Source organism: Ixodes scapularis, unplaced genomic scaffold, assembly GCF_016920785.2.
Source record: "Ixodes scapularis isolate PalLabHiFi unplaced genomic scaffold, ASM1692078v2 PGA_scaffold9__187_contigs__length_104089568, whole genome shotgun sequence".
Taxonomy (NCBI): domain Eukaryota; kingdom Metazoa; phylum Arthropoda; class Arachnida; order Ixodida; family Ixodidae; genus Ixodes; species Ixodes scapularis.
The window spans coordinates 74,713,139-74,739,494 of record NW_024609884.1 but is presented as its reverse complement, the minus strand read 5'-3'; the positions used below and the strand labels follow the sequence as shown (position 1 = coordinate 74,739,494).

The 26,356-nt window shown below is 46.9% G+C and overlaps 2 protein-coding genes and 2 pseudogenes across 2 annotated transcripts; 2 read left to right on the top strand and 2 right to left on the bottom strand.

The window, feature by feature from the left end:
• Nucleotides 1-11,395: 11,395 nt before the first annotated feature.
• Nucleotides 11,396-13,778, bottom strand: LOC121833805 (annotated as a pseudogene).
• Nucleotides 13,779-14,552: 774 nt separating this feature from the next.
• LOC120839630 (centrosomal protein of 128 kDa-like) lies at nt 14,553-17,382 on the top strand. Its single transcript, XM_040209925.1, has 4 exons — nt 14,553-15,184; nt 15,445-15,826; nt 15,914-16,322; nt 16,481-17,382. The coding sequence occupies exons 1-4, from the start codon at nt 14,553-14,555 to the stop codon at nt 17,380-17,382; spliced, it is 2,325 nt and encodes a 774-aa protein (XP_040065859.1).
• A 1,205-nt stretch (nt 17,383-18,587) lies between these two features.
• LOC115332088 lies at nt 18,588-20,832 on the bottom strand (annotated as a pseudogene).
• Nucleotides 20,831-21,730, top strand: LOC8040280 (nociceptin receptor-like). The gene has a single exon (XM_002414079.2). It carries the CDS (start codon nt 20,831-20,833, stop codon nt 21,728-21,730), a length of 900 nt encoding a protein of 299 aa, XP_002414124.1.
• Nucleotides 21,731-26,356: the final 4,626 nt, after the last annotated feature.

The window sequence follows — 26,356 nt, the reverse complement described above, 5'->3', positions numbered from 1 at the left end:
CAGAGTGCAACGCGCGCCGTGTTGCATGCAGGGCTTTATGGAAGTAGTCTATTCAGAAGGCTTGATTAAAAAGGTTTACTCCGACTTAACATAACAAATTAATAACAAAAGGTACAGACGTTTCGCCACCTATGCAGGTGGCATCTTCAGTATACACTGTCACAAATGAGGTGAGGTCGACCAGTCTACTTATCACACACGTCCCCGTAAACGTCCGGCAGGGGGCCACGGTTGGTGTTGCACACCGATGAGTCACGGCGAATGAACCAGGACTCGACGAATTTTCTTTGCCCCCACCTTTGTTCTCGGGCCAGCGTCGTCGCATTGTCCAGGTCGAAACTGTGTCCTGTCGTCCAGCAGTGTTCGACAAGTTCCGTCTTGGACCGCGTGGCATGGGTGGCCTTGGCAACGTCCCTTTTGTGCTCTTTCAATCTCGTTGCCCTCTTTCTGCCCGTTTCGCCGATGTAGGTCGCGTCACAATCCCCGCACTGCACTTTGTATACGACCCCACTCTGACCGTCTGCAGAGGTGCGGTCCTTCGGTTTCGGGAACACATTCGCTAAGGTATAATGTGGCTTAAAAACAGTTTGTACGCCCAGCGGGCGCAAAGCTCTCCGAACAGCATCTGACACGCCCTGGACATAGGGAATAGATACAATAGACGTTGCCCGCACTCGTGACTCACTCCCCCTTCCCCTCTGCATTCGCCTCTGCGTATCGTTAATAAACGTCCTCGGATAATGGCGCCGCTCTAACGCACCAACCACATTTTCTACCTCTTGCAACCGTAGCTGCTTGTTAGAGCACACTGCATCACAACGTGATAAAAAGGTTCTTACAACGGACCGTTTGTGTTCGGTCGGGTGATGGGAGTCAAAGGACAAAAAATTTCCGGTGTCGCACTGCTTACGGTACACCGTCGTTTCCACACTGCCATTACTGGCCCGGCGTACCAACACATCCAAAAAAGGCAACACATTATCTGTCTCTGTTTCGTACGTGAACTGAATGGCGTGGTGTACGCTGTTCAGCGCCACGTGGAAAGCATCTAGGTTAATTCTTTTCAAAATTACAAAAGTGTCATCTACGTACCTACAATACATTTTCACCGGAAAGGGTACTGAGTTTAGCACCCGTGATTCGACGTGCTCCATCATTAAGTTTGCTACGGTAACAGAAATAGGACTTCCCATAGGGCACCCTTCGATTTGATGGTAAATCGTGTTGGCGAAACTGAAGTACGTTTGATTCAGGCAAAACCGCAACAAAATTATAATATCCTCCACAAGTAAGGACGTACGACTCTCCAAATTACAATCTTCTTTCAAACGCGTCTCTACATAATCGATAGCCAGGCCAACGGGGACATTTGTAAACAATGAGATAACATCAAAAGACACCATCACATCGTCATCATCAAGCTGCTGCGTACGGACTTCGGTTACAAAATCGCGAGAGTTTCTAACCGACCTAGAGTTGTCCTCAGTTAACGGTTTTGTAATTTTGTAACCGATTTTGATTTACAGAGACAAACGCGAAAACAGCAAATGGCACCTGCATGGTTAGGGCGGCCCGAAGCGTGAAGGCGCTGATCGGCATTAAAGGCCGATCTTTCGAACTTTAAGTGATGGCTTAAAGAACTTTGCAATATGGTATAGATATTCCTCCTGTAATGCTACTCTGTAAAATTTTGTAAACAAATATTCTTATTAAAATAAAATAAAGTTTAGTGGAAAGACGTCCGCTTCACACGCAGCGGGCACGGGTTCAATCCCTTGCCATTTTTTGCCATTTTTTTATCAAACATTTTGCGATGTTTACATTTCTTTTTTTTTTTGTTACAATTATGACTGAAAAAAACAATTGTTGTGGACAATACGTCGCTGAACTAAATGGTATAGGATCCCATTTTTGACACCTCTGCCGCACAATGCCACTTTCAGATGCAGGACATCGGAGGCAGCTCTTCACGCAACATCTTGGGAGTATTCTTTTCGGAGCCGGTCACGGGAATTCACCCCCGGGCACTCACTACTCATTGCCAACACTTAAATGTACAAAACAACTCACCTTGAAGTACAGAACAGCGAGAGGGACAAACATAATTGCGAAGGAATCGCACGGCGAACGAATGCCGCAACGCATTTCGTCTGCTGCACGCGGAAGAAAAAAAAGATCGCACAGTCGGGTGTAGCCACGTGACTTCCACCACTCACTCCCTCCCCCCCACTGCTCCGTGCGGTACGGGGGTTTTGGTTTCGGTCTCGACGAGTTGCGTTCTTTTTTTGGCTTTATTAAAAGAATACGTGACTCTGTAGCAAAATATTAATTGGGTAGTATTCCGACACCAGGGATGGGCAAAATACATGCAAATATGTATCGAAATATAAATACAAAATTCTTCGTCAAAAATGTATTTAATTACAAATCTAATTACATTTTCAAAAAAGCATTTAAGTACAAGATACAAATACAACCAAATGTGTTTGATCTCCTCCAAATACTCTTCCAAATACGTTCCTCAAAATTTGCGTCAGCGACTTCAGGGCACCCGCAACGGTTTTCTGGGTATCTCATTTCAATTTTGCATCGCACACTCGGGAGTTAGTGTGCTAGGCTCTAGTAACGTAATAGAAATATAATCACGAAAAAATGTAATCAGCTTGGACGTAATAGGGGAAAAAAGTACAGAGCTTGAAGCAGCTTTTTTGTCGATTACATTTCGGTATAGACCAACAAAGAACCGAGACGACCGAGAGGCACAGCACAAGCTAGAGAATTATTTATTGTTGCAACTCCCACCAGTTACGAAAATCTAAACGACCGGCGCATTTAGAATGTTCCAGGCGAAAATATGGATGGAAATCAGGCTGGAAAGCATCACAAGTTGTCACCGGCACTTATTTAGCCAGCCTGCCTGTGAACATCGATTTCGTCACTATTCTTGCCCTAGACTAGCACCGTAATCAGAAAGTCACTAAACGCTTGTGCTTGATATAGAGACACTGCATTCGGTGTAGAACGTAGTTTTGTTCCTGCTCTGGACAGTGCCTTTAAAATGAAGCCGGAGGAGAAAAAGAAAAAAGCCTCATGGCCGAATAAAGGATGGAGACTATATCTTACAACCACATGCATAAAACCAAGATATATTTTCGCCCACAAAATTGTATTTAATTACAGTTGTATTTGAAATACCCGCGTTTTAGTATTTAAATACAGACGTCAAATACATTACCCAATTTGTAATTAAATACAAATGCAAAATACACAAAGTATTTGAAATACTGCCCATCCCTGTCCGACACCATAATGAATCGCCTGGCAAAAAATAAAAAAAAAATATTTTTTTTGGGGGGGGGGGGGGGGGGGGTGTCAGTGTCCCTTTAATGGTACTGAGAGGATAGAAAAAGTCTTTATGATTAGATATTGAGAAGACACAATGCTTATCAATTTTTTTTTTGTCGGACAATTTCTGACATTATTGTATCAGTGACTAGGACACAATACCATCATGGCGAGCAGTGGAACAAGTCGCTTTATCTTCTTCTCCTACTAGTCTATGTACATGCCCCTCGTGCCGGTATATCCCGATGCACCCCCCTTTCTTTACCGAGAGGGCGGGAATGTCAGACTTGCAGACTCAGGGAATTTGCTTAAAGTTTCTGGCATATCCCAGATGACGGGGCGGTTGCCTCAACCGTGCTGAGGTGCGAACAGGGATACCGGTGCGCCGTTGCTGTCGCGGCGTCGCATGACGTTCAGTGGCACACAGGTTTGCGGATGCTGCTGCTACAGAATTCTCTGCACTGTGGTGCGTTGTCGCAGGTGAAGTGGGTACTTCAGTGCTCTGGCTACTAGCTGCGTGACCCTCTAGATTGTCAGGAGCATCGAAGGTCTCGGAGGTTGTGAGCAGATGCTGCCGATTTCTGAACTCGCGCCCGTCTTGAGTGATGATCTTGTACGATCTCGGCGCGACAGAGTTCTCGACCTGAGCTTTAGCAGTCCAACCGTCGTCGTGTCGCACGTGGACAACATCTCCAGGTTGCAGGCTTGGCAGCCGTTTGCCCTTGTCTTCCTTTTGTTTGTGTTTCACGACGCTTTCGTTGAGTCTAGTTGTGAAATCGGGTATTCTTGAACGAATCCGGCGACCCATCAATAGCTCACTAGGCGACTTTCCTCCTTCCAATGGCGAGGACCTGTAATTTAGCAAACCTAAGTAAAAGTCTTCGTTTGCATGGTTTGTTTTCTTCCTAAGTCGCTTCACGACTTGCACTCCCTTTTCGGCCAGGCCGTTCGACTGTGGGAATCCTGGACTTGAGGTCACGTGCTTAAAATCATACTTGGAGGCGAACACTCTGAATTCTCGTGACACAAATTGTGGCCCGTTGTCTGAATTGACTTCCATAGGTATTCCGTGTCTTGCGAATATACTTGAAAGCTTGCTGACCACGGTGCTTGCCGTTGTGTCCGGTAGATGTTCAACCTCTGGGAAGTTGGAGTATGCGTCGTAAACCACAAGGTAGGATTTTCCGGCATACTAGCAGAGATCTACTCCCACACGTTCCCATGGCTGACTGGGTGTCGGTCGCATCATAAGAGGCTCGCTGGGCTGACGATACGCAAAACATTTGCATATCTCGCAGCGACCGATCATTTCGTTAATCTCTGTCGCCATTCCGGGCCAGAACATCAATGTTCTTGCCTTTTCTTTACATTTGGCTAGGCCAAGGTGTCCCTCATGCACTCTTACCAGAATTTCTTTGCGCAGAGACTTGGGGATAATCACATTTGAACCTTTGAGGAGCACTCCATTTATGATGGTCAGTTCTGAAGCAAAAGGTTTGAAAGGTCCCTCAATTTTCTCATGTGCCTCTAGCGCTTGCGCAATTCGGTGTAATTCCTGGTCTTCCCGAGTTGCAGAAACCAAACGAGTCAGTGTCTGCTGGCTCACCAGAATTGACAAAACTGAGATGGCATGCTCTTCAACGTCGTCATCTTCATTCTGGTCAAATACGGGTCTTGCTAATGGCGCTCTAGAAAGTGTGTCCGCCAGGAGCAGTTCTTTGCCAGGGACGAACTGGAACTCGAATTCGTACTTCATGAGACGGATGAAGAATCGCTGAAGCCTTGGCGGCATGTCTCCTAAATTTTTCTTCGAGATTGATATCAGTGGCTTGTGATCCGTTTCCACGATCACTTTTCTACCATAGATGAAATCATGGAATCTTTCGCAGCCGTAGACGTTTCCAAGCGCTTCTTTCTCGATCTGTGAGTATCTTGTCTCAGTGTCAGTCAGCACTCTTGAGGCATAAGCGACTGGACGCCAGTCGCTTCCATGCTGTTGGAATAACGCTGCACCCAAGCCGTACCTGGAGGCATCTGTGGACACTTTTGTTGCAAGGGACGGATCAAAGAAAGCAAGCACTGGAGCTGCTGTGAGAGACGCTTTTATGTCTTACCATTCCTTTTCATGAGCTTGGGTCCACTCGAAGAGTGATACATCTTTTAGGAGCTCTCGTAACTTTTCGGTCTTGTCCGAAAGTTGTGGCAAGTACTTGCCGAAGTAGGTGACGACACCCATCATCCGTTGGACTCCTTTGTTGGTCCTCGGAGCAGGCATCCCTAGGACGCTTTGTACCAGTTGAGGGTCAGGTTGTATGCCATCTTTGGTAACCCTGTCGCCCAGAAAGGTGACTTCTGTGACGCAGAAGAGGCATTTTTTTTTTGCATTTAATGTCAGGCCCCCGTATTGTGCCGCTTGCAGAGCTCTTTGGAGTCGTGCATCGTGTTCCTCACGCGTGGCACCCCAGATGAGGACATCGTCGATGTAAACTCGAACGCCCGGTAGGCCATCGAAGATCTGTGACATTGTCTTCTGAAAGACCTCCGGTGCAGACGAAATTCCGAACGGAAGACGCTTGAAACTGTATCGTCCAAACGGAGCGCTGAACGTGCAGATGCGTGACGTTTCTTCATCCAGGGGGATCTGGTGGAAACCCGCGTTGGCATCTAACCTGGAGAAAAATCGCGCGCCAGCCAGCTTCGCTTCGATGTCCTCTCTTCTCGGCATTTCGTAATGCTCGCGCTTCAGGCTTTCATTGACGAATCTGGGATCCATGCACACTCGTAGTTTGTTGTCTTTCTTGCGAACCACGACGAGCGGGCTGACCCAGTCTGACGGTTCCTCCATTTTGACTATTATTCCCGCCTTCTCCATTCTAGACAGCTCCTGTTTGAGAGGTCCTTTCAAAAGCTGTAGTACCCGACGGGCTGCTTGGATGACTGGCTTGACTCCGTCTTTTAGAACCAGTTTATACTCTTTCTTGGTGCATCCGAGGCCATCAAATAGTCTTGGAAAGGTCTGTGCGATCTTATTTGCATGGTCATTGGCACCTGTCACGGTGTTGACATGGTTGATTAGCCCAAATGACTCACATGATCTGAGTCCGAGAAGTGCCTGGCTAGTTTTCTTAACGATGAAGAAGTCTAGGTTTGCTTCTGTTCCATTAACCTTGACCCGCAGTTCTGCAATTCCAATGTGCCCGATGATACCTCCGCTGTAGTTGCGAAGAACCGCCCTCGACGGTTTCGGCGCACTTGCTCCCCTTAGTTTCTGGAAAGTCGATAACGGCAGCAGGTTCGCTTGTGAACCAGTGTCTGCCTTCCAGTTGAACTTCTCTGCCAGAAACGATCGCTGGTATGATCCAGTCAGCACTGCCATTTCCGATCTCCATAACTAAAAAATCGTCCTGGTTACTCACTTTGTCGACTGCGGTCTTAGATTTGCAGCAAGCCGAGAAGTGATTAATTAAGACGATTTTTTAGTTTTGGAGATCGGAAATGGCAGTGCTGACTGGATCATATCCCACTTCTGACACCATGTATCAGTGACTAGGACACAATACCATCATGGCGAGCAGTGAAACAAGTCACTTTATCTTCTTCTCCTACTAGTCTATGTACATGCCCCTCGTGCCGGTATATCCCGATACAATTATGTTGAGCCCCATACATTTGTTCATAACAACGGCCCTAGCAACGGTTTGTTTGGAGCGGAGCGCCATGTCGTGACGTCATAATAGACCCTTTTTAAAATGTCCACACCAAACCACTGTCCACCATTGGGCGCGTTCAGTAGCGGCCCCGGAGTCAAGGAGTCACTGACTCCTTCCACCGGACGGCCAAAAGTCCCTTCCGGTGCACGTAACTCCGGGGCTTCGGAGTCAAGCTCCGAAGCACCGAGTCCGGAGACGGTGCACGTAGAGTCAAAGGAGCTAAAGATGACGTCATTTTCTGACTGGTGACGATTTCGGGCGCTAAAAGAAAAAAAAAAAAAAATTGGCGGGATAAGTTGCGTCGGTTCTGTCGCAAGTGTCCGGTTTGCTCGCTTTTGTTAATGAAAAGTGCTCAAGTTTAGACGAATAACGCGTTCGAATTTCTTTGTCAGGTAAGGCTCTTTCGGAAAATGCATTGGACCGTATTTTGTTGCGTTTGAATATGCTAATAAACAACGTAAACGTTCATTTGACGCCGTGTCTTGATCGTCGTTGCACGGAAACTCGGTAATATTGACGATAGTCCTATCCGCGCTCAAAAGAGCAAGGCAGGGTGTGAACGTGGCTTTAGAAGCCGGTTGGACACTCACGCAGAGCATGATCCCGATTAATGTTTTGTTTGCGTAGCTAAATCGGGGTGCACGTTGGCTGACGCTCGCTTCGGCCGACAAAACCTTTATCGCCGAGCGCGGCCGAACTTTCCGTGTGTATACGAATACATTTTATAGGAAGTTCGTTATGAAGGGCAGAACAAACGTATGGCCGTATAAAAGTATCGCAACCGGCGGCGTAGATTCGCCGAGATCTACAATTCGCGTGTGCTGCCGACGTTTTTGTCGGTTTTTATAACAGTAGCTGGCCTTTGCACCGCCAAGCGAAGGGCTCGATCGCGTTGCATCGCTTCGAACAGCAGCGCTGATGTGTACAGTCACCCGCGTTTTCTTCAACGACCTTGTTAAGACTTCTTCAATATACCGGCGTCAAGTAAGAGCGATCGTGCTCGCCATCGTCTGCTTCCAGTTTATTCGGAGACCGTCTGGCACAGGGGAGGAAGCGGAAATAGCGTAGAAGCAGGTTTGGAGCCGCGTTTTGTTTTGCCGTTCAGTAGGCGCTCCGATGACTCCGACTCGAGGCACTCCGTTCGGAGCTGAGGGAGCCGCTACTGAACGCGCCCATCGCTTGCTCGCACACTCTGACCCCGAGCATGTATTGGACATGTGGGCTGCGTCAGCGTTCGGCGTGAACTCAGCTCAGCTCGTATTGAAAACGAGCGCTGCGCGAGCGTTTGGCGAAGACTCGGATCCAATCACGCGCTTTGTGTCCAACCATTGGCGACTACCAATGTTGCTTGATGGACTTTTGAAAAGGGGACCGCGACCTCTACTTCCGGCTTCCCTTGGGATTTCCTCTTCTGGCTGGCTTGAGCCGGCATGTCGCCTCCTCTTCTTCCTACCTCCATGGTAGAGAGCCTGGATCAAAAAGTCATAGAACTAGTGGTCCAACTGCTCGATCGGAGTCACGTGGTTTTTAGACCGCGTTTACAATACGAGGTGCAAGGAGGGAACGAACGCGTTGATCATATGCGAGCAGTCTCCATCTCTCCCAACGGGGTAGAGGGCCTTAGAGCGATAAACTGGCAGCTGAAAGTGACCCCCAATTGGCCGCTGCCATGTTGCACATTTTTTATTACTAGACACATGACCTCATAGTTTTACGTCTAGATTTTAACGAAGTGCCGCGCACAAATAATTGCTTATTGATTGTTAATTACAGTACCGACGAGATAAGTTATATTTCGTTTGTTTTAAGTCCAAAATGTGCTTTTACAATCAAAACTCGGGCAGCTTCGCAATGTATCCTCTAGATGCCGTCAGCCGGAGACATGCGGTTTAGAGAAGCTCGTTTTAGCGAACGCCGTTTTACGAGACCCCAGTTTAATAAAACTCTTTATAGAGAAACTCAGTTTAGGGAAAATGGCGATGAGCCTCCTTTTAGCGATTTCGGCCGCCGCGAAGCGGCTTGTACGGATACGTCAGGTGTGTTAACATTTTTGTACTGAGCCGTCGCAGACTGCCGCCGCGAAGCGGAAGGAGCGCAGCGGGGGGGCGGGGGGGGGGGGGGGGGGGGGGGAGGAGGAAGTTGGGTTAAGCCTTTTTTAAATAGCGTCCCCTTTTCGAAGCTCTGCTTTCTCTAAAACATGCTTCAAAGAAGTGGCATTCGATCAACCGCGTAGTAAACCCGCCGTCTGCCGCGGTGCTGTATTTTGGGTCTTTATCGGAGCTAGACGGTGATCCCTGGGGCTAACAGTATTGAAAAATAGTTTATCATGTTCTTTACAGTGATCGCGAAACAAACCTCGGATCAGTTTTGCGTAAAAGCCTCGGGATTTGGTACGGTCACATGTCTAGTGGTCAAAATTGTATAACATAATGGCAGCCAGGAGAGGGTCACTATTGCCAGGTGAACGAGATACCAGTTTATCGCTCTAAGCCCCTTTACCTGGTTGCTGCTCCCACAAAAGTTCGGCGTGCTGGATGTAAACAAACGCCAGGCGCACCTCACGTCACTTCCGAAGCGTCGTTGATTGGTTGAGCCGTTGGGCGACTCGGCGACAAATCGCAAAATCCGGTCTGGAAGCGACTGCTCCAAACCTGTCCGACTTGCGACTGTGACTTTTGCGACAAAAGTTGTCGCGCGAGTTGCCAGTGTGAACGGGCATATCACTACTGTGTGATGCAAGTTAAAGACCCCAGGCTAGCAGTGGTATACTGCACTACTAAATTTCTCATCTCCAGTGGAGGCGCCAGGCACTCATTGGGGCTGACTAAATTTCCACTGTTTAAACAAGCACGATCACATTTTCTTCCTCATTGGAATGATAGTAGTTTGTTTATTGTATATTACCTTTTGCACAAGATGGTGTGAAGGTTCCTCCTGTTCCCATTCTGTTTCCAAGGAGGAAAGCATTAATTCGTTCATTACTCCTTTAAAAGCTCTATACTCACGGTCATATTACATGGTACATGGTAAACATAAACAGAACTATCAGGTTGTCTACAACCAATAGTGCTACTGTCTTAGGCAACAAAGGAATATTAATATCATGAGTCAGTGTTGCACCAAGGTGTTTATAAGGGAAGAGTTTTGGTCAGTTCAGAGACAATGAAATATTGCATGGCTGTGCATTTCCAAGCAAAGTGAACCAGTTTACTTGATAGAAACGGATGATTTAGTAGGTAAATTATTGATAAATTTAAGCAACAGTAATGGATGTAGTACCAATCCCTGTGAAACCCCAGAATTACTGGCACATTTTGGCCTCGGCAGCCCTTGTGCCGTAAAACCACAATGCATAACTACCAGGCCGTGGTGAACTGACAACTGATCAATAATACTACTCTAAACAAAATAACTTGCCCCGCAAAAGCTAACAGTACGACTTCTAAAATAGTTTTGGTTGTTCATTTTTATGGTTCCTGCTTACAAAGGCTGGTTCACACATTTCTGTACGAACGTGACCGATTATGTTGACATTCAGCCATTTAATTCAGCAATCTACTCCTCCTTTCCACACAACACATACTCAATTGAGACATGACCGCCACCACCCTACCCTGATTTTAGTTCACAAAAAATATGTTCGACTTCTGCTCTGAAACTTCACAGGGATCCACGATGATAAACTTTCGTCCTATGCTTTTCTAGGCATGCAGGCAGTGTTTTACAGCTCGCTGAAGTTATTTTGCGTCTTAATCGACTACACAAGCCAGATTATTCGGCGAAACAAAAACACATCTGGTGGTGGCCTCTATTCAAAGTCAGCACGTGCCGGCGATCGAGCAGTCGGCACCTGTGCAACTTTGGAGAACAAGTATAAGTGGTTTCACACACCACTTTCATAAAACGTATGCTTCTCGTCAAAGCTGAGCAAACACTGCTCTCTGGCAAACATTTGCCAGAGAGCAGTTATGATGTCAATGTTATGATGTTATGATGTTATGAGATGTTGATATGAGATGAGATGTTGATGTTGATATGATTCTTCTTTTTTGGTTATCCTGTTGACCTTGTTGTTGTTGTATCTTGTTGACCTGTTGACAAAAAAACAAGATGATTCTTGTTTTTTTGGTTATCCTGATGACCTTGTAGACGTGGAAATGTGTTCAAGTGATTCGCCATTTGGAACTGTAAGGACATAATCTTCAGCAGCTTCGTTTGAGACTGTAGGGAAATAGTTTTCAGCAGCTGTATTCGTTTCTGCTGTTCCATGTGCTTCTTTGGTGTGGTACCGGCTGCGCCTGTAAGTCCTCGATGTGTTTCTGCTGCTGCTTGTCCTGGTTTCACTTGTTCTCCTCGGCACGAGACTGTTTCAAAAGGGACTCGTACCACCGGGAGAGTTCCTCTATTTCGACTCGGCTTGCTGGTGCCTCCAAAGTTCTCGCTGTACCCCCTGTGCCCTCGGTGACATGTTCCATCGAGGCCTCCACTTTTTTGTTTGGCGCCCGTACCAACCGTTCTTCAGCCTTGAGATGCTTGTCTTTGAGCAGGCGAAAGCGTTCTTGCAACTGCTGATTTGCTTGCCACAGCTCTTGCAGCTCCTGCATGGTCTTTTGTCCCACGGCGCCCTGCTGCTCCGCGAAGACTGCGATATCTCGTCTGGCTGTTGCCCACTCTTTTGTGAGCTGAGCGCACCTGTCCTCCCAACTGCGTTTCACTTGGGCTGCCGCGTGAAACTCTTCCTGCAGGTTCCTGTGTCTGTATACAATGTGGTTATAGTTGTCCAACAGCTAGGAGTGGTCTGTCTTCAGCGCTGATAGTGCTGCCTCACACTTGACCGCTTCGTCCAGCGCAGTGCAGTGCTCTTTCTCCATCTCCTTGGTGGCCTTGACGTGCTGCTCGCGCTGAGTCTTCAACTCCTCCTCGAGGCATTGTCGTGCCTGTTTTAAGTTCTCAGCTAGCTGTTGAAAATGTTTGTTGTCCCCCTCCAGGCAGGAAAGTTCTCACCACAAAATGTCGGCTTCGCTTTCTAGCTTTCCGTTGCGTTTTAGGAGGCTGCTGACTTTCTCGTCTAACCTCTCGCACTCAGTTTCTGCCTTCTCGGTAAAGGAGCTTCCGTCTGCTTCCGCTTGCGACGAATTGTTACACTTAACAGCATTCTCTCTCTCTCTCAAAAGTCTCCGCCACCTTTTCGTGTCTCTGCTGCCGGAGGTGACTTTCATTGGACAGGCATCTAATTTTTTCACTCGCATCTTTACAAGATGATTTCCACTGCTGACTTTCTTGAGCGAGGAGCTCGTTCCTAACTGTCAAGGATGTGACCCGTTCCTGAAGCACTGTCAGCATACGGTTCAAGTCTTCCAGCTGACTTGCTTCAAGAGACACTGCAGCTTCTGACGACTGGTTGGTGTGCTCGATGATGCTCCGGACAAATGCTTCGATGATGCTCCGGACGAATGCCCCGAGATCTTGTAACGGCCACTGGTACCGGTCCTTTAAGTACTGATAGTTTTGCTGAAGTAGATTGAACTGCTCCTCTTTTTTAGCAAGCTGGTTTTCCAGGGCCTCTCTCTTGCGTTTTGCGATGTCTAGCAGCTTCTTGAGGTACTGAAAGGCACTGAACTCTCGTTGTTCGGAATCATTCTGAACTAGCGGCAAGTCCTCGCCACAGTCTTGAAGAAGGACATCCTGCAAGATGCAGTACTCGGCAGAAAACCTTTCGAGCTCAAGCTGAGATGCTTCAAACTTCTCCTTCAGGGTGTTCGCTTCCTCCACCTTGGCATCTACAAGCTCCAGCTGCTTTGACAAATCCCCACTTAGAGAAACTAACTGGGCTTTCAATGCTTCAGACTCCTGATACTTGGCATGAGAAAATTCTGCTTGCTGCGCTTGCATCTTCCCTAGGAGAGCCGAAGCTGCCTTGCACTCGCGTTGAAGGGCATGCTCACGGCCAAAGCTCACTTCGATATTTCTGTCGTGCTCCAAAGACATTCGCTGCATTTCTGCCGTTGCCAACACCAACTCTGAAATCAGGCCTTGTCCCTCTTCGGGGCGAGATGCCAGCATGCCCTTTTTTTTCTTTGACCGCCTCTCCAGCTCTGTTCCAGTTTGCGCAAACTTGGTTGCTTTGGTTGATGGAAGAGGCCCAATTGTTATGCCTCCCAAATGGATCGTTTCATTGCGGTCATTGTTCATGGATGAGTTGGAAGTTTCTTCTACTGCAGAAACACGTCGATATCCGTAGGTTTTCTGCTGTGTCTGGTTGCACATTCGGAAAAAATGTCCATAATTTCCACACGAAAGGCAGTGCTTTCCGTAAGCTGGGCAGTTTCGGGGTTGATGGTAAGTACCACATCTCGAACATGAAATTTGCTGTCGGTTGCTGGATTGGTCTTTTTGTGGTCCGGATGGTCGGTAACTTCGTTGCGCTGCTCTGAAGCTAGATGGCTGACGATAGAGTCCATCAACTCTAACTTCGTCTTCAGTTTTCTGAATATCATTCACGTGTTTTTTTGAGATTTCAGCTGCTTTACAGGTTGAAATGATTTTGTCTAGGGTAAGACTCGGTTCGCGAAGCAACCGTTCGCGCAAAGCCACGTCTCGTATCCCAATGATGATACGATCACCAATGAGCCTGTTTTCTTGAGCTCCGTAGTCGCATTTCTGAGCCTGCAGTTTTAGCTCAGTTACAAATTCGTGAATGGTTTGTTCTGGCTTTTGGCACATTGTGTTAAAAATGGCTGTTGCTTGTGTCACGCTTTTGTAAGGTGCATAGAGTTTATCAAATTCGTGCGGTATGTAATCTACTGCATTCTCTCTTTGCCCGCTTTGACCATCTTCTGTTGGTTGCAGAGAAAAGGTTTGCGTAATTCGTCTTGCCTGAGGTCCAAGGCAGTGGAGCAGAAAAGCTTTCCGAGTTGCGATAGGCTTCGATCCATATTCACAGGCTGCCTCGAAGATAAGGTACGATGACTTCCACTCCTCCCATGCTCTTGCTGGGTCGTCACCAGGATTGAACGGAGCCGGCGGTTGTAGGAAAGCAGATGCCATATTGTTGTCGCTGTTGCTTTTTAAATTTAAAATATGGACGTTGAGCTGCTCACCACTTCTGACACCATGTTATGTTGCTGGTTAAGCTGAGGAGGACGGTTTAAGCAAACTGTTTAATAAATACATACGGGATTGTTCATCTCATATCAACATCTTTCATGAGATGTTGATATGAGATGAGATGAGAATGAGAGATGTTATGGTGTCAATGAGGCTTTCTGATCTTAGAAGAGGACATTCAGTGAGCACGCTCGCAGAAGGTGGCACGCGCTGACGCGTTTGGAACTGCCGAGCAATCGCCATAGCTGCGGCTTTCATCCGGTACGCTACTTATTAAACAGTTTGCTTAAACCATTCTCCTGCGCTTAACTAGCAACATAACATGGTGTCAGAAGTGGTGAGCAGCTCAACGTCCATATTTTAAGTTTAACAATCAACAGCAGCAACAAGATGGCATCTGCTTTCCTACAACCGCCGGCTCCGTTCCAGCCTGGTGACGACCCAGCAAGAGCATGGGAGGAGTGGAAATCGTCCTACCTTATCTTCGAGGCAGCCTGTGAATATGGATCGAAGCCTATCGCAACTCGGAAAGCTTTTCTGCTCCACTGCCTTGGACCTCAGGCAAGACGAATTACGCAAACCTTTCCTCTGCAACCAACGGGAGATGGTCAAAGCGGGCAAAGAGATAATGCAGTAGATTACATCCTGCACGAATTTGATAAACTCTATGCACCTTACAAAAGAGTCACACAAGCGACAGCCATTTTTAACACAATGAGCCAAAAGCCAGAACAAACCATTGACGAATTTGTAACTGAGCTAAAACTGCAGGCTCAGAAATGCGACTACGGAGCTCAAGAAAGCAGGCTCATTGGTGATCGTATCATCATCGGGATACGAGACGTGGCCTTACGCGAACGATTGTTTCGTGAACCGAGTCTAACACTGGACAAAATCATTTCAACCTGTAAAGCAGCTGAAATCTCAAAAAAACATGTGAATGATATTCAGAAAACTGAAGACGAAGTTAGAGTTGATGGACTCTATCGTCAGCCATCTAGCTTCAGGGCAGCGCAACGAAGGTATCAACCATCCGAACCACAAAAAGACCAATCCAGCAACCGACAGCAAAGTTCGTGTTCAAGATGTGGTACTTCCCATCAACCCCGAAACTGCCCAGCTTACGGAAAGCACTGCCTTTCCTGTGGAACATTTGGACATTTTCCCCAAATGTGCAACCAGACACAGCAGAAAATCTACGGATATCGACGTGTTTCCGCAGTAGAAGAAACTTCCAACTCATCCATGAACAATGACCGCAATGAAACGATCCATTTGGGAGGCATAACAATTGGGCCTCTTCCATCAACCAAAGCAACCAAGTTTGCGCAAACTGGGACAGAGCTGGAGAGGCGGTCAAAGAAAAAAATGGCATGCTGGCATCTCGCCCCGAAGAGGTACAAGGCCTGATTTCAGAGTTGGTGTTGGCAAAGGCAGAAATGCAGCGAATGTCTTTGGAGCACGAGAGAAATATTGAAGCGAGCTTTGGCCGTGAGCAGGCCCTTCAACGCGAGTGCAAGGCAGCTTCGGTTCTCCTGGGGAAGTTGCAAGCGCAGCAAGCAGAATTTTCTCATGCCAAGTATCAGGAGTCTGAAGCATTGAAAGCCCAGTTAGTTTCTCTAAGTGGGGATTCGGCAAAGCAGCTGAAGCTTGTAGATGCCAAGGTGGAGGAAGCGGACACCTTGAATGAGTAGTTTGAAGCATCTCAGCTTGAGCTCGAAAGGTTTTCTGCCGAGTACTGCATCTTGCAGGATGTCCTTCTTCAAGACTGTGGCGAGGACTTGCCGCTAGTTCAGAATAATTCCGAACAACGAGAGTTCAGTGCCTTTCAGTACCTCAAGAAGCTGCTGGACATCGCAAAACGCAAAAGAGAGGCCCTGGAAAACCAGCTTGCTAAAAAAGAGGAGCAGTTCAATCTACTTCAGCAAAACTATCAGTACTTAAAGGACAGGTACCAGTGGCCGTTACAAGATCTCGGGGCATTTGTCCGGAGCATCATCGAAGCATTTGCCCGGAGCATCATCGAGCACACCAACCAGTCGTCAGAAGCTGCAGTGTCTCTTGAAGCAAGTCAGCTGGAAGACTTGAACCGTATGCTGGCAGTGCTTCAGGAACGGGTCACATCCTTGACAGTTAGGAACGAGCTCCTCGCTCAAGAAAGTCAGCAGTGGAAATCATCTTGTGAAGATGCGAGTGAAAAAATTAGATGCGTGGCAAATGAAAGTCGCCTCTGGCAGCAGAGACACGAAAAGGTGTCGGAGACTTTGAGAGAGAGAGAGAGAATGCTGCTAAGTGTATCAATTCGTCGCAAACGGAAGCATATGGAAGCTCCTTTACCGAGAAGGCAGAAACAGAGTGCGAGAGGTTAGACGAGAAAGTCAGCAGCCTCCTAAAACGCAACCGAAAGCTAAAAAGTGAAGCCGACGTTTTGTGGTCAAAACTTTCCTGCCTGGAGGAGCAAGCTGAGATGCTCGTCAGCGACAACAAACATTTTCAACAGCTAGCTGAGAACTTAAAACAGGCACGACATTGCCTCGAGGAGGAGTTGAAGACTCAGCGCGAGCAGCACGTCAAGGCCACCAAGGAGATGGAGAACGAGCACTGTACTGCGCTGGACGAAGCGGCCAAGTGCGAGGCAGCACTATCAGCGCTGAAGACAGACCACTCCCAGCTGTTGGACAAGTATAACCACATTGTATACAGACACAGGAACCTGCAGGAAGAGTTTCACGCGGCAGCCCAAGAGAAACGCAGTTTTGAGGACAGGTGCGCTCAGCTCACAGAAGAGTGGGCAACAGCCAGACGAGCTCTCGCAGTCTTCGAGAAGCATCAGGGCGCAGTGGGACAAAAGACCATGCAGAAGCTGCGAGAGCTGTGGCAAGCAAACCAGCATTTGCAAGAGCGCTTTCGCCTCCTCAAGGACAAGCATCTCAAGGCTGAAGAATGGTTGGTACAGGCGCCAAACCAAAAAGTGGAAGCCTCGATGGAACATGTCACCGAGGTCACTGGGGGTACAGCGAGAACTTTGGAGGCACCAGCAAGCCGAGTCGAGATAGAGGAACTCTCCCGGCGGTATGAGTCCCTTTTGGAGCAGTCTCGTGCCGAGGAGAACAAGTGGAACCAGGACAAGCAGCAGCAGAAACACATCGAGGACTTACAGGCGCAACCGGTACTACACCAAAGAAGCACATGGAACAGCAGAAACGAATTCAGCTGCTGAAAACTATTTCCCTACAGTCTCAAACGAAGCTGCTGAAGACTATGTCCATACAGTTTCAAATGACGAATCTCTTGAACACATTTCCACGTCTACAAGATCAACAGGATAACCAAAAAACAACAAGAAGTCGACGCGTCGTGGTGAAGCCGCTACGATACAGAGACTGACAAGTGCCGCGATCGCCCTGCGTTATCTTCAAAAAAAGAAGAAGGGGGGCATGTTATGATGTCAATGAGGCTTTCTGATCTTAGAAGAAGAGGACATTCAGTGAGCACGCTCGCAGAAGGTGGCACGCGCTGACGCGTTTGAAACTGCCGAGCAATCGCCATAGCTGCGGCTTTCATCCCGTACGCTACTTATTAAACAGTTTGCTTAAACCATTCTCCTGCGCTTAACTAGCAACATAACAGGGCACAACTTAAAACAGGTCTATATCTTTCCAATTTTACTTCTTGAGCCGGCTCGCCAGGCTTCAAAATTCTACCAAAAAAAAAAAGAAAGAAAGGATGCTGAGTAGCTTTTATTCAAACGAACAAGGTAACTGGTGGAGAATGTTCACCAAACAATCTGTATCTAGTGAAATGGCATTTCCTTATGGCTTCCCACTACTATGAACCCTTGATTCCAACACTGACTCGTTTAAATATCATGTTTAAATAAAATTTCTCTCTTGATTTTAAGCTTCAAGTAAGAAACTATGTTGACAAGGTATGTTGATTTCCCTCTTAAGGAGTTTGATGCCAGAGCTCAGTTAATGCTCTTGCACACCGTTGTAACGAAAGGTTAAGCTGGGACCACATCGTAGAACCTGTGGATTAGATACCCAGCATTGTGGAACCTGTCCACCATACATGTTTGAAGAGTTGAACATGATGTGGAGATTCGGCATCCTCTCTGATGCACAGAAACATTGTCTTTCTTCCTAACTACTTTTGTGATCTACCAGGCATCGAATCGTCTCATCAGGGGACATGCCAGGTCAGCTTCAAATGTCCCGGAATAAACAAACGGGTACGTGCACTATAGAGCTTTATGTTTAATTGTGTCTCGCACCTCCGAGTTTGCGCCATGTTGCCATGGAATCAACTCACCTGAGTGATGCCCAATTCATGCCAACAGATTCAAGCACAATTAGAAAGGATAAAAATCAATTTAAGTATACAAACAGCCAAAACAATACAAGCATTGCAGCAGCACTCGGGCATTTATCGGCTACAGTAGTGCCTCTTCCGAGGACGGTAGGCTGCGGCAACTTGAGGCGGTGGCTCCTTGATGTCGGCCACCTTGAGAAACTGGCGGATGCACAGTCAGTTGTACAGACCGATCGAATTAAGCTGGACCCCCCCCCCCCCCCCCCCCCCCCCCCCCCCTCTCACCAACTTCCACCCAGAAGTGTTGGTCGAGGTAGGCCTTGTGGCTTCTCACCCTCTGTGTAGCTGTCTCTTCAGACTCCGAGGCATGCTTCATCACCTCCTTGATCATGGTGGGACTCGCACATACCCGATCGAAGGTGTCTGCGTAACGTCTGCCACGGGAGCCCGTCACGAAAAGTACCGCACGGTACAGCGTTGACCAGTTCCGACGTGTCAACTCCTGGAGCTGCCAGGTGACGAGTAAGTTGACTAGGAAGAAATTCATGTGAACCCGAAGCAAGTGGTCGTTGTTAAGCAGGTATTTTGGTAGAAGTTCCAGCAGTGGGCTTTTCTCGTTGTTCTTGGGGCATATGCTCAGTGACATGAGTGCAGTGTTAGCTTTTATGATCTGATGGACAAGGTCCCCCATTTAGGCTTTTCCGAAAGACCACTGCTTTATGTCCAATTCCAATATGCTTCTGTTGTGGGAGATTCCCTATAAAAAGGTATTGGTCGACTCCTCCGTGGTCTCAAACACAAACGTCGCTTTTCTCAGGGTTTTGGTGGATGCCAAGAAGAGCGCTATGCAAGTTGTATATAGCGTCTCCCTAGAGCAAGTCATCTCCATGAGCATGGAGAGCTTCCTAAGCTGATGGAAATTAACCAGCTGCTGCAATGCAGGAGGTGTGGAGACCTCGCTCCATATCCATAAGTACTGCGAGTAGGAAGGCTCTGGGTAACTTAGCACTTCTGCAAGGTTAGGAGGTTCATATCTGTTAGTATCAAACTTAACCATTGCCTCAGTCCCCGTCTCGTGCAGAATGTGGCAGGAGCCAGTTTCTAGGCAGTTGCAGATGTTTTGCAATGTGACTCGCTGAAGCGATTTGTTACTAGACAGGGCCTCCAAGAACCTTCGGTAGACATGTACGTACAGCGCCCTATAGTCGAACAGACGGCCCCAAATTTTACGAGGGGCTTGATAGCCGTGTGATTCAACTTCTTAAAATAGCTAAAGTACGCATCGAAAACAAAACCACAGAAAGAAAACACTGAGGTTTTGCAGTAGAACCAAGAAAACTCCGATCATTATTTTTGTAGTCGGTAACACGTACATTAGCTATACTTTAATAAGTTGTACCACACGGCTATCAATCCTCTCGTGAAAGTACCGTCAGATCGACGTTAGTGCGCTGTACGTCGAACTAAGTTTTGGGACGTATTATATTGGACAAAGGGTGTAAGAATACACCCTTTTTTCTGAGAGTACGATCGCACACTCCCACGATGCGCGTGTGTGTGTGTGTTTGTGCGTGCGCCCGTGTGTGTGTGTGTGTGTGTTTTAGCGCTTTCCTACGTGATCATGAACGAACTGGCCCAAATTGCCGCTTTAATGCGTGTTATTTGGAAGCCACGAGCCCTTTCCTACAAAAAAGAATCGCATAAGGTAGACCGCGTACCGATATACATTCCGTGCGCCGAGCATGGCACTGTTTAAGACCCGTGGAAGGAAGATATTCCAATTCAGCTTTCGGGACTTTAGCTCCGTAGTGCGATAACCTATAGCGTCGGAATTGGGATATGTCGTCAGCACATAACCCGCGGCCCTGTTTTACCATACTCAAGAAACGCAGACCTGCCAATGGAGTGGCAGGCTGCCTGGAAGGCCGTAATGAAGATAAAGTGGATGTGTCGGCAGCTTCTGTGGTGGTCTCGCAGTCGAGCCGGCGCCCGTCGGGGAAAGGCCGGAAGACTGTCATTACGCCCTGAAGCTTTCCCAGACGTCTTTGATTGGCGTGCAAGGGCAAACGGAGCGAAGGGCCACTTGGAGAAGCAGCGGCTATAGCGCCTCGCGCATTAGTACCGCAAGAGTCCCAGAGCCCCCAAAGGGTATTTTCGCGGTAAGAGGGAGGTCGCATGTGCACCACGAGAACCTTTGATTGCTAGCTCGAGGTAAAGTGGACTGCATTTATTAACTGGTCTCGAAAAAAGCCCGCGTCTACTGAGCTCTGCGTGATCCACTTCATGGGGACCAACGTTTGAGTCTGCTTGTATAGTTTACGTACCCGCGAGAATCGCAGAGCCCCTCCGGAAACCACATGGGGACTGTACCTGAGCGGGTGCTTCCACTGAGCCCACATACGGATATCCTAAGCCCGCTCTTCTACACTGCTTTCACCCTCGTCCTCATACTTGGTACCTTCGGCTGTGTGTCCATCCTACTCCTGGTCGCCTGGCATAAGCGTCTTCGGACGGTCTTCAGCTTCTACATCTTCAACGTGGCCTTGGCCGACCTGCTGCTCTGCTTCTCCGGGGTCCTGCTGTCTCCTACTTCGGCACTGTTGCGTGGGTGGCCCTTTGGAAACACCCTTTGCTACCTGTGCCGGTACGGCGAAAAGGTGGCGCTGTTTGTACATGGATACACACTCCTGGTGGCGTCCGTTCACACTGTCGTCACGAGTGCCCCTTCTGGAAGAGCTGGCCTCTTGGCTAACCTCAGCATTTGGATTTTAGGCCTCGTGCTGTGTCTTCCTTACGCGCTGTTCGTGGACATGCGCGTGCTGTCGGAGCGCGGTCAGTGTGTCGCGTCCTTGCCGGCTTCCGTCAAGGCACTGGAGCCCTTCGCGGCATTCGCTGTGCTCATCGCGTCTCCCTTCTTAGCTGCGTCTGCATGCTACGGATTGCAGCGATCGTTAGCGTGGCGGCGAGGTCGAACTGGGAAGGCGGATCAGCGACGTCGGGAGAGTGCGCGAGTGTTTTGGCTGATGTCACTGATGCTACTGCTTTGCTTCTGTCCGGTCTCCGTGGCCCGTGGCGTTGCGTTGCTCTGGATGCCGGCGCGACTCAATCCCTACATGAACATGGTCATTATGGCGACGCACGCCGTTGCTATGAGCATCGTCTGTTTCACGGTAGTCTTCTTCTTTTACCTGAACAGTAAGCACCTCGCGCACGAAGAAGCTAGGAGGGCGCCTTTGGTAACACCTAGCGACATTTGACAAGACCAATCAATAACTACGAGCGTTAATAAAACATTATAAGCATCTGTACTATAATGAAATGTAGAATTTTTATTTTGAAGGATCTCGAAAAGTTTTGAAAACTTATGTTAAATTCCAGGCTGTGTGTTAGCAAAATTGACGGTGGGAGGTAAATTGGATATAATTATACTCCTCTCTGAGTTCTTATTAAACACGCTCAGTGTCTCTAAGACGCAATTATCAGAGGAGAGAATTTTCGCTGAGCTGCCAAGTTTAAATACAAAAACGTTTTTTTTTTTGTCAAAATGACATTTCAAGGCATTAAAAAAAAAAAAAATGCGCACGGAGTGGTTTTTGAATTCTTTTTACTTCACACTCATCATGTCGCTACCGAAGTGAAATGCGGTAAAAGTCTCTCCCAGATGTTAAAAAAAATATTTATCCAATTATAATCGAGTTTCTTTAATTTCACGTGTGACAAAGTTTTAAAAGACTTTTTATATAGTAGGCTTATGTCACATTTCGAAGTAACTAAGTTTTTATCAGAGAACCAGCTTGGGTTTCGGTCATGATTACTTTACCGCAACTCAGCCCTTTGAGAGTCTGGATGAATTTGCAGGAGAGAAATAGGCAGACGGATGTTGTATTTTCAAATTTCGCAAATACCTTTTAATCGTCTGTCCCGTAAGAAACTTTCCGCAAAGCAACTCGTGCGGTGGTTAGAGATTTCTATTTTAGCAATTTGTTTGCCCATATGCTGAACCGGCCATCAAGGGCAGTCTCCAGAGGTTCATTTTGGGCCCCCTGTTCTTTCTTGTTTTCATAAATAACGCGTCCGTCATTAAAAAGAAAAAAAAAAGTGACTGTTTTTTTTTTTTTGCAGATGACGTGGTTTTTACAAATATAACACACATTGATGAGAAAGGTCATTTAAATACGTCTTTCTACAATTTATCAGTGGTGTAACAACTGGCAAATGTTAGTTCAAAGTGTGTGTGTGTAACACGCATTGTAACCCGCAGAAAGGATCCTTTGCAATTAGACTATATGATACAAATAACACTCCAACACAAACTCTTTAATAGTAATAGCCACACTGTTTAATGCCGCACTGTGATGTTCAATAATGTGATGTTTAATGTTTCATAGCCGCACTGCTTATGAAGAAAACCCGAGGGTTCGCTTTTCCGCCAGCACGCAGATTGCCAACCATCGCGATCGGCAGCATGATTCCTTCGGTTTACAGGACAGAGATAACGTCTTCGCGCAAAGATGCCATCTGCGAAAATTGCATTTGAATGGAGAATCGTGTTCTCGATCTAGTTATTCGCTATGGTATTTATGCTCAACGCGATGATTGGCTGTATATGTGTTCTGCGGGAAAGCAGACCCACGGGCTTGTTCATGAATACCGCGGCTATTACTCGAGTAAATACGGTAGTTAGTTGTCATAATCACTTCAAATTTGAGTTGAAACAGATTAAGTATATTGTATTGTTAAAAAGACAACCGCAAAAGCTTACTGAAGCCACTGCTGAAGCAATGCAGAACCAAGCTTGCAATCTATATCGTTTGCCCTTCTTCAGAATATTGGCATGCTCCTTGGAACTACGTAACAAGGATTAACGTCGAACGACTCTATAGGGAGTACAAAAAGGACTTGTGCTTTGCTTATAAGAAATAAAAAAGAAGGATCTCGTTTGCCTATTCGAACATTTTCTAGAGCAATCTGGCCTTCTTGAGATCCGTCGCAGAAAAGCGTTTACACAGCAGCGTGCCTAACTCATTCCGCCTTTCGTTCAACCTGTTTATGTGATTTGATACATGTCGTCCAACGCGCCATGAACATCCTAACACAGTTGTTACTGTAGTATATCGTTTTAAAACTGGTCTTTAAAAAATATTTTTTAAATATTGTTATATTTTTAAAAGTAACTTTTTAAAAACTGTTTCACACTATTTTTCAGCGTTTTATTACCGAATAAAGCAGTCTCCCGCTAACATTACTAATGCCTTGTCTTTTTCAAAATTTAATACAGCACCACGATGTAAGTTTTTATATTCACATTCCTAGTTCTTGTCGTTTTTGTTCATTTGTTTACGGTCGGAATTAATAATATATTCGTACGCCCTCTCATGTCTTGGCTGCCAAGTGGTAACGGTCAATTTGCATAAAGAAATAAATTTTATGGCTTCTGGAGAGATCTCTCTTGTGTCCAAGTGTTTTCTCTCAAATTGAACTGCACTTTTGCGCCACTTTCACATAGTCTTAGTTCGAGCCACATGACACATGATACTGCGATTTGCCCATTCCAATTTTTTGCCTTTGTTTACCAAATCGCTTGGTCGCACGGCTATCTAGAATTCACCCAGAAGTTCTGAAACAGTAATTAAATTGCGCAGTACTGCATATAACTTGTTTTTATAATTATTTTAAGTTTTCTAATAAAAAATTGAAAACGGATATTCTTTTTGAAACATTGGCTAAACTTTACAAACGCCTCCCAGACGGTCCTGTACTGAGCGACCTGTTAACTTGATTTGAAAGGGACGGCGGGGCTTCTTCAAAGTAATAATAAAAGTTAGGCGCTGTTTCCCGAAACAATCCAAACAACTGCTCGAATTGTGTCGGTATTGTCGTCTTGTGGGATCCAATTGCGCTTAGTGTTACAAAGAAACGTTTTGTTTAGGCACAGGGAGGGCAAACGGGTTTCTGGTCAAAATGTCCAACGAGACGAAATGTCCATCAAGTCAAAATGTCCAATAGGCAACGTGACACCCGTGTTAAAACGTCCATCGAGACGAAATGTCCAATTGGGTCAAAATGTCCCTCGAGTCAAAATGCCCATCGAGGCGAAATGTCCAATCGGATCAAAATGTGCAACGAGACGAGATGTCCCCACGAGACGAAAACTTCATCCACGTCGAAGTGCTTGGTAACCGGGCTAATACTCACCGGACAGAAGCTCACCGGGCAAAATAAAACCTGACAAAAGCTCCCCAGTTTTTCACAGGACAAAACAAAAGCTCACCTCTTTTCTTTTCTTTTTTTTTGCTACCGGGGCGAAACACGGGCTGGAATAAAGTGCGGATGCGGTGGACATTGCACCATTTTTAGGAGAACTGGTACACTATCCTATGCAAAAGTGTAGGCAGATAAACCATAACAGGCAGAGAAGCAACGATTTGGGACTAAAATTTAGATCACCGAAACTGAGCGGAGCTGATAAGATCAAGCTTGCTTGACTCGTGGTATGACAGAGCACCCTTGTGCCACGCCCAAGAATCTTCGTGAACCGAAGTTTTTGAACCCGTAGAGTGACCGAAGGAGCGAAGTCATCCTTCGGTGACCTCGCTTTTTCATTGTGCTGCTTTCACGCTAAACGCCCACATAAAGGTTAGACACAGAAGAGAGTTTTCGTAGACCGCGTTTCCCCCTCCGCTAAGCCCTCCGCAACCCGCTACGATACTCGGAACTCTACAGTCAAGGGGCGCAGGCGCAGTAGCAACTTCTTCGTTGCGGAGGGCTTTGCGGAGGGGGAAATGCGGTCTACGAAAACTCCCTAATAGGGAGTTTTCATGCGCCTGCCAGATTTAATTTATCGTTGCAGTTTAGTATCGCACCCATGCACCTAAGTTGTCCCCACTCGTGTTAAGGTCAACGTGAAATTTTCTCCTGGTGTGCTTTTGTCCGGATCTGTGAAAAAAATGAGTTAGCTTTTGTCCAGTGAGCTCTGTCCGGTGAGCTTTTGTCCGGTTAGCTTTTGTCGGGGATTCAAAGTGCTGAATCCTGGGTGAATGACTGCCCACACTTCTCTGTAGTGCCTTCGGGAACTTTGTTTAACACAAAAGGCGCTAAATTCTTTCGTTTTTTCTTTCGTCGGCCAAGGTCAGTGCAGGCACAATTTTGTTCCAAAGATTTTTGCCCAGCGGGTCCGATCGGCCGGTGACCCTGTTTAACACAAAAGGCGCTTCTCGGTACGACAAGATTCGACCAGGTTTGCGCACGGTCTGCCAAGTTTTTTTATGTCCGTATATTGCATCGACAGAGTTGCCAGCATTGGTGCGCTCCCAGTCTCAAATTGAACTGACTAACGGCGCTTAAAAAGGCGAAATTATTTTTGCATTCGTGGAATAAACAGACTTGTATTCAACCACGTGTCATTTTCAATCCGTTCAATGGTGTACACACTCAGTATGGTGTTGTATTTACGTTAAGAATATTTATTATGAAAGTTCTTGCAACCCTGTCTAATGTTGCTTATATCAAGTATGATCGAGTCAGGTATGAATGGCAATTAACGCGCGAAAAACTGTGGGAGGCACAAAATAAGCCGACCCCTGTCCCATGCCTTCTGACTTTAAGTCTGACGAAGGTGCAGTCGCCTGTCCCCTTTATCGTGGGAGGAAGCTAGGCTGGCAGCGAACAAAGTGTGCAGCGCCGTATCTGCAGCATGCTGGATTTCTTCGTACATACTGTATGTACTCCCTCTGTCCGGGGGAAAGAATCGGGCTGGACGACTAAAATAAGGTGACGAATGCATGCAATAAATAAAATATGACCGTTTCTTTTTTTTTTTTTTCTTTTTCGTTCGTGTCTTTGTGCACTTTTCATTCGTTTTAGTTATGAACCAACTACACTCT

Bases quoted from the DNA above. Each gene is read 5' to 3' on its own strand.
- LOC120839630 (XM_040209925.1), top strand. From the start codon at position 14,553: ATGGCATCTGCTTTCCTACAACCGCCGGCTCCGTTCCAGCCTGGTGAC. The intron at 15,185-15,444 runs GTATCAACCATC...TCCATTTGGGAG, and splicing joins TTCAGGGCAGCGCAACGAAG to GCATAACAATTGGGCCTCTT. The intron at 16,323-16,480 runs GTCAGCAGTGGA...CGCAAACGGAAG, and splicing joins CGAGCTCCTCGCTCAAGAAA to CATATGGAAGCTCCTTTACC.
- LOC8040280 (XM_002414079.2), top strand. From the start codon at position 20,831: ATGGGGACTGTACCTGAGCGGGTGCTTCCACTGAGCCCACATACGGAT.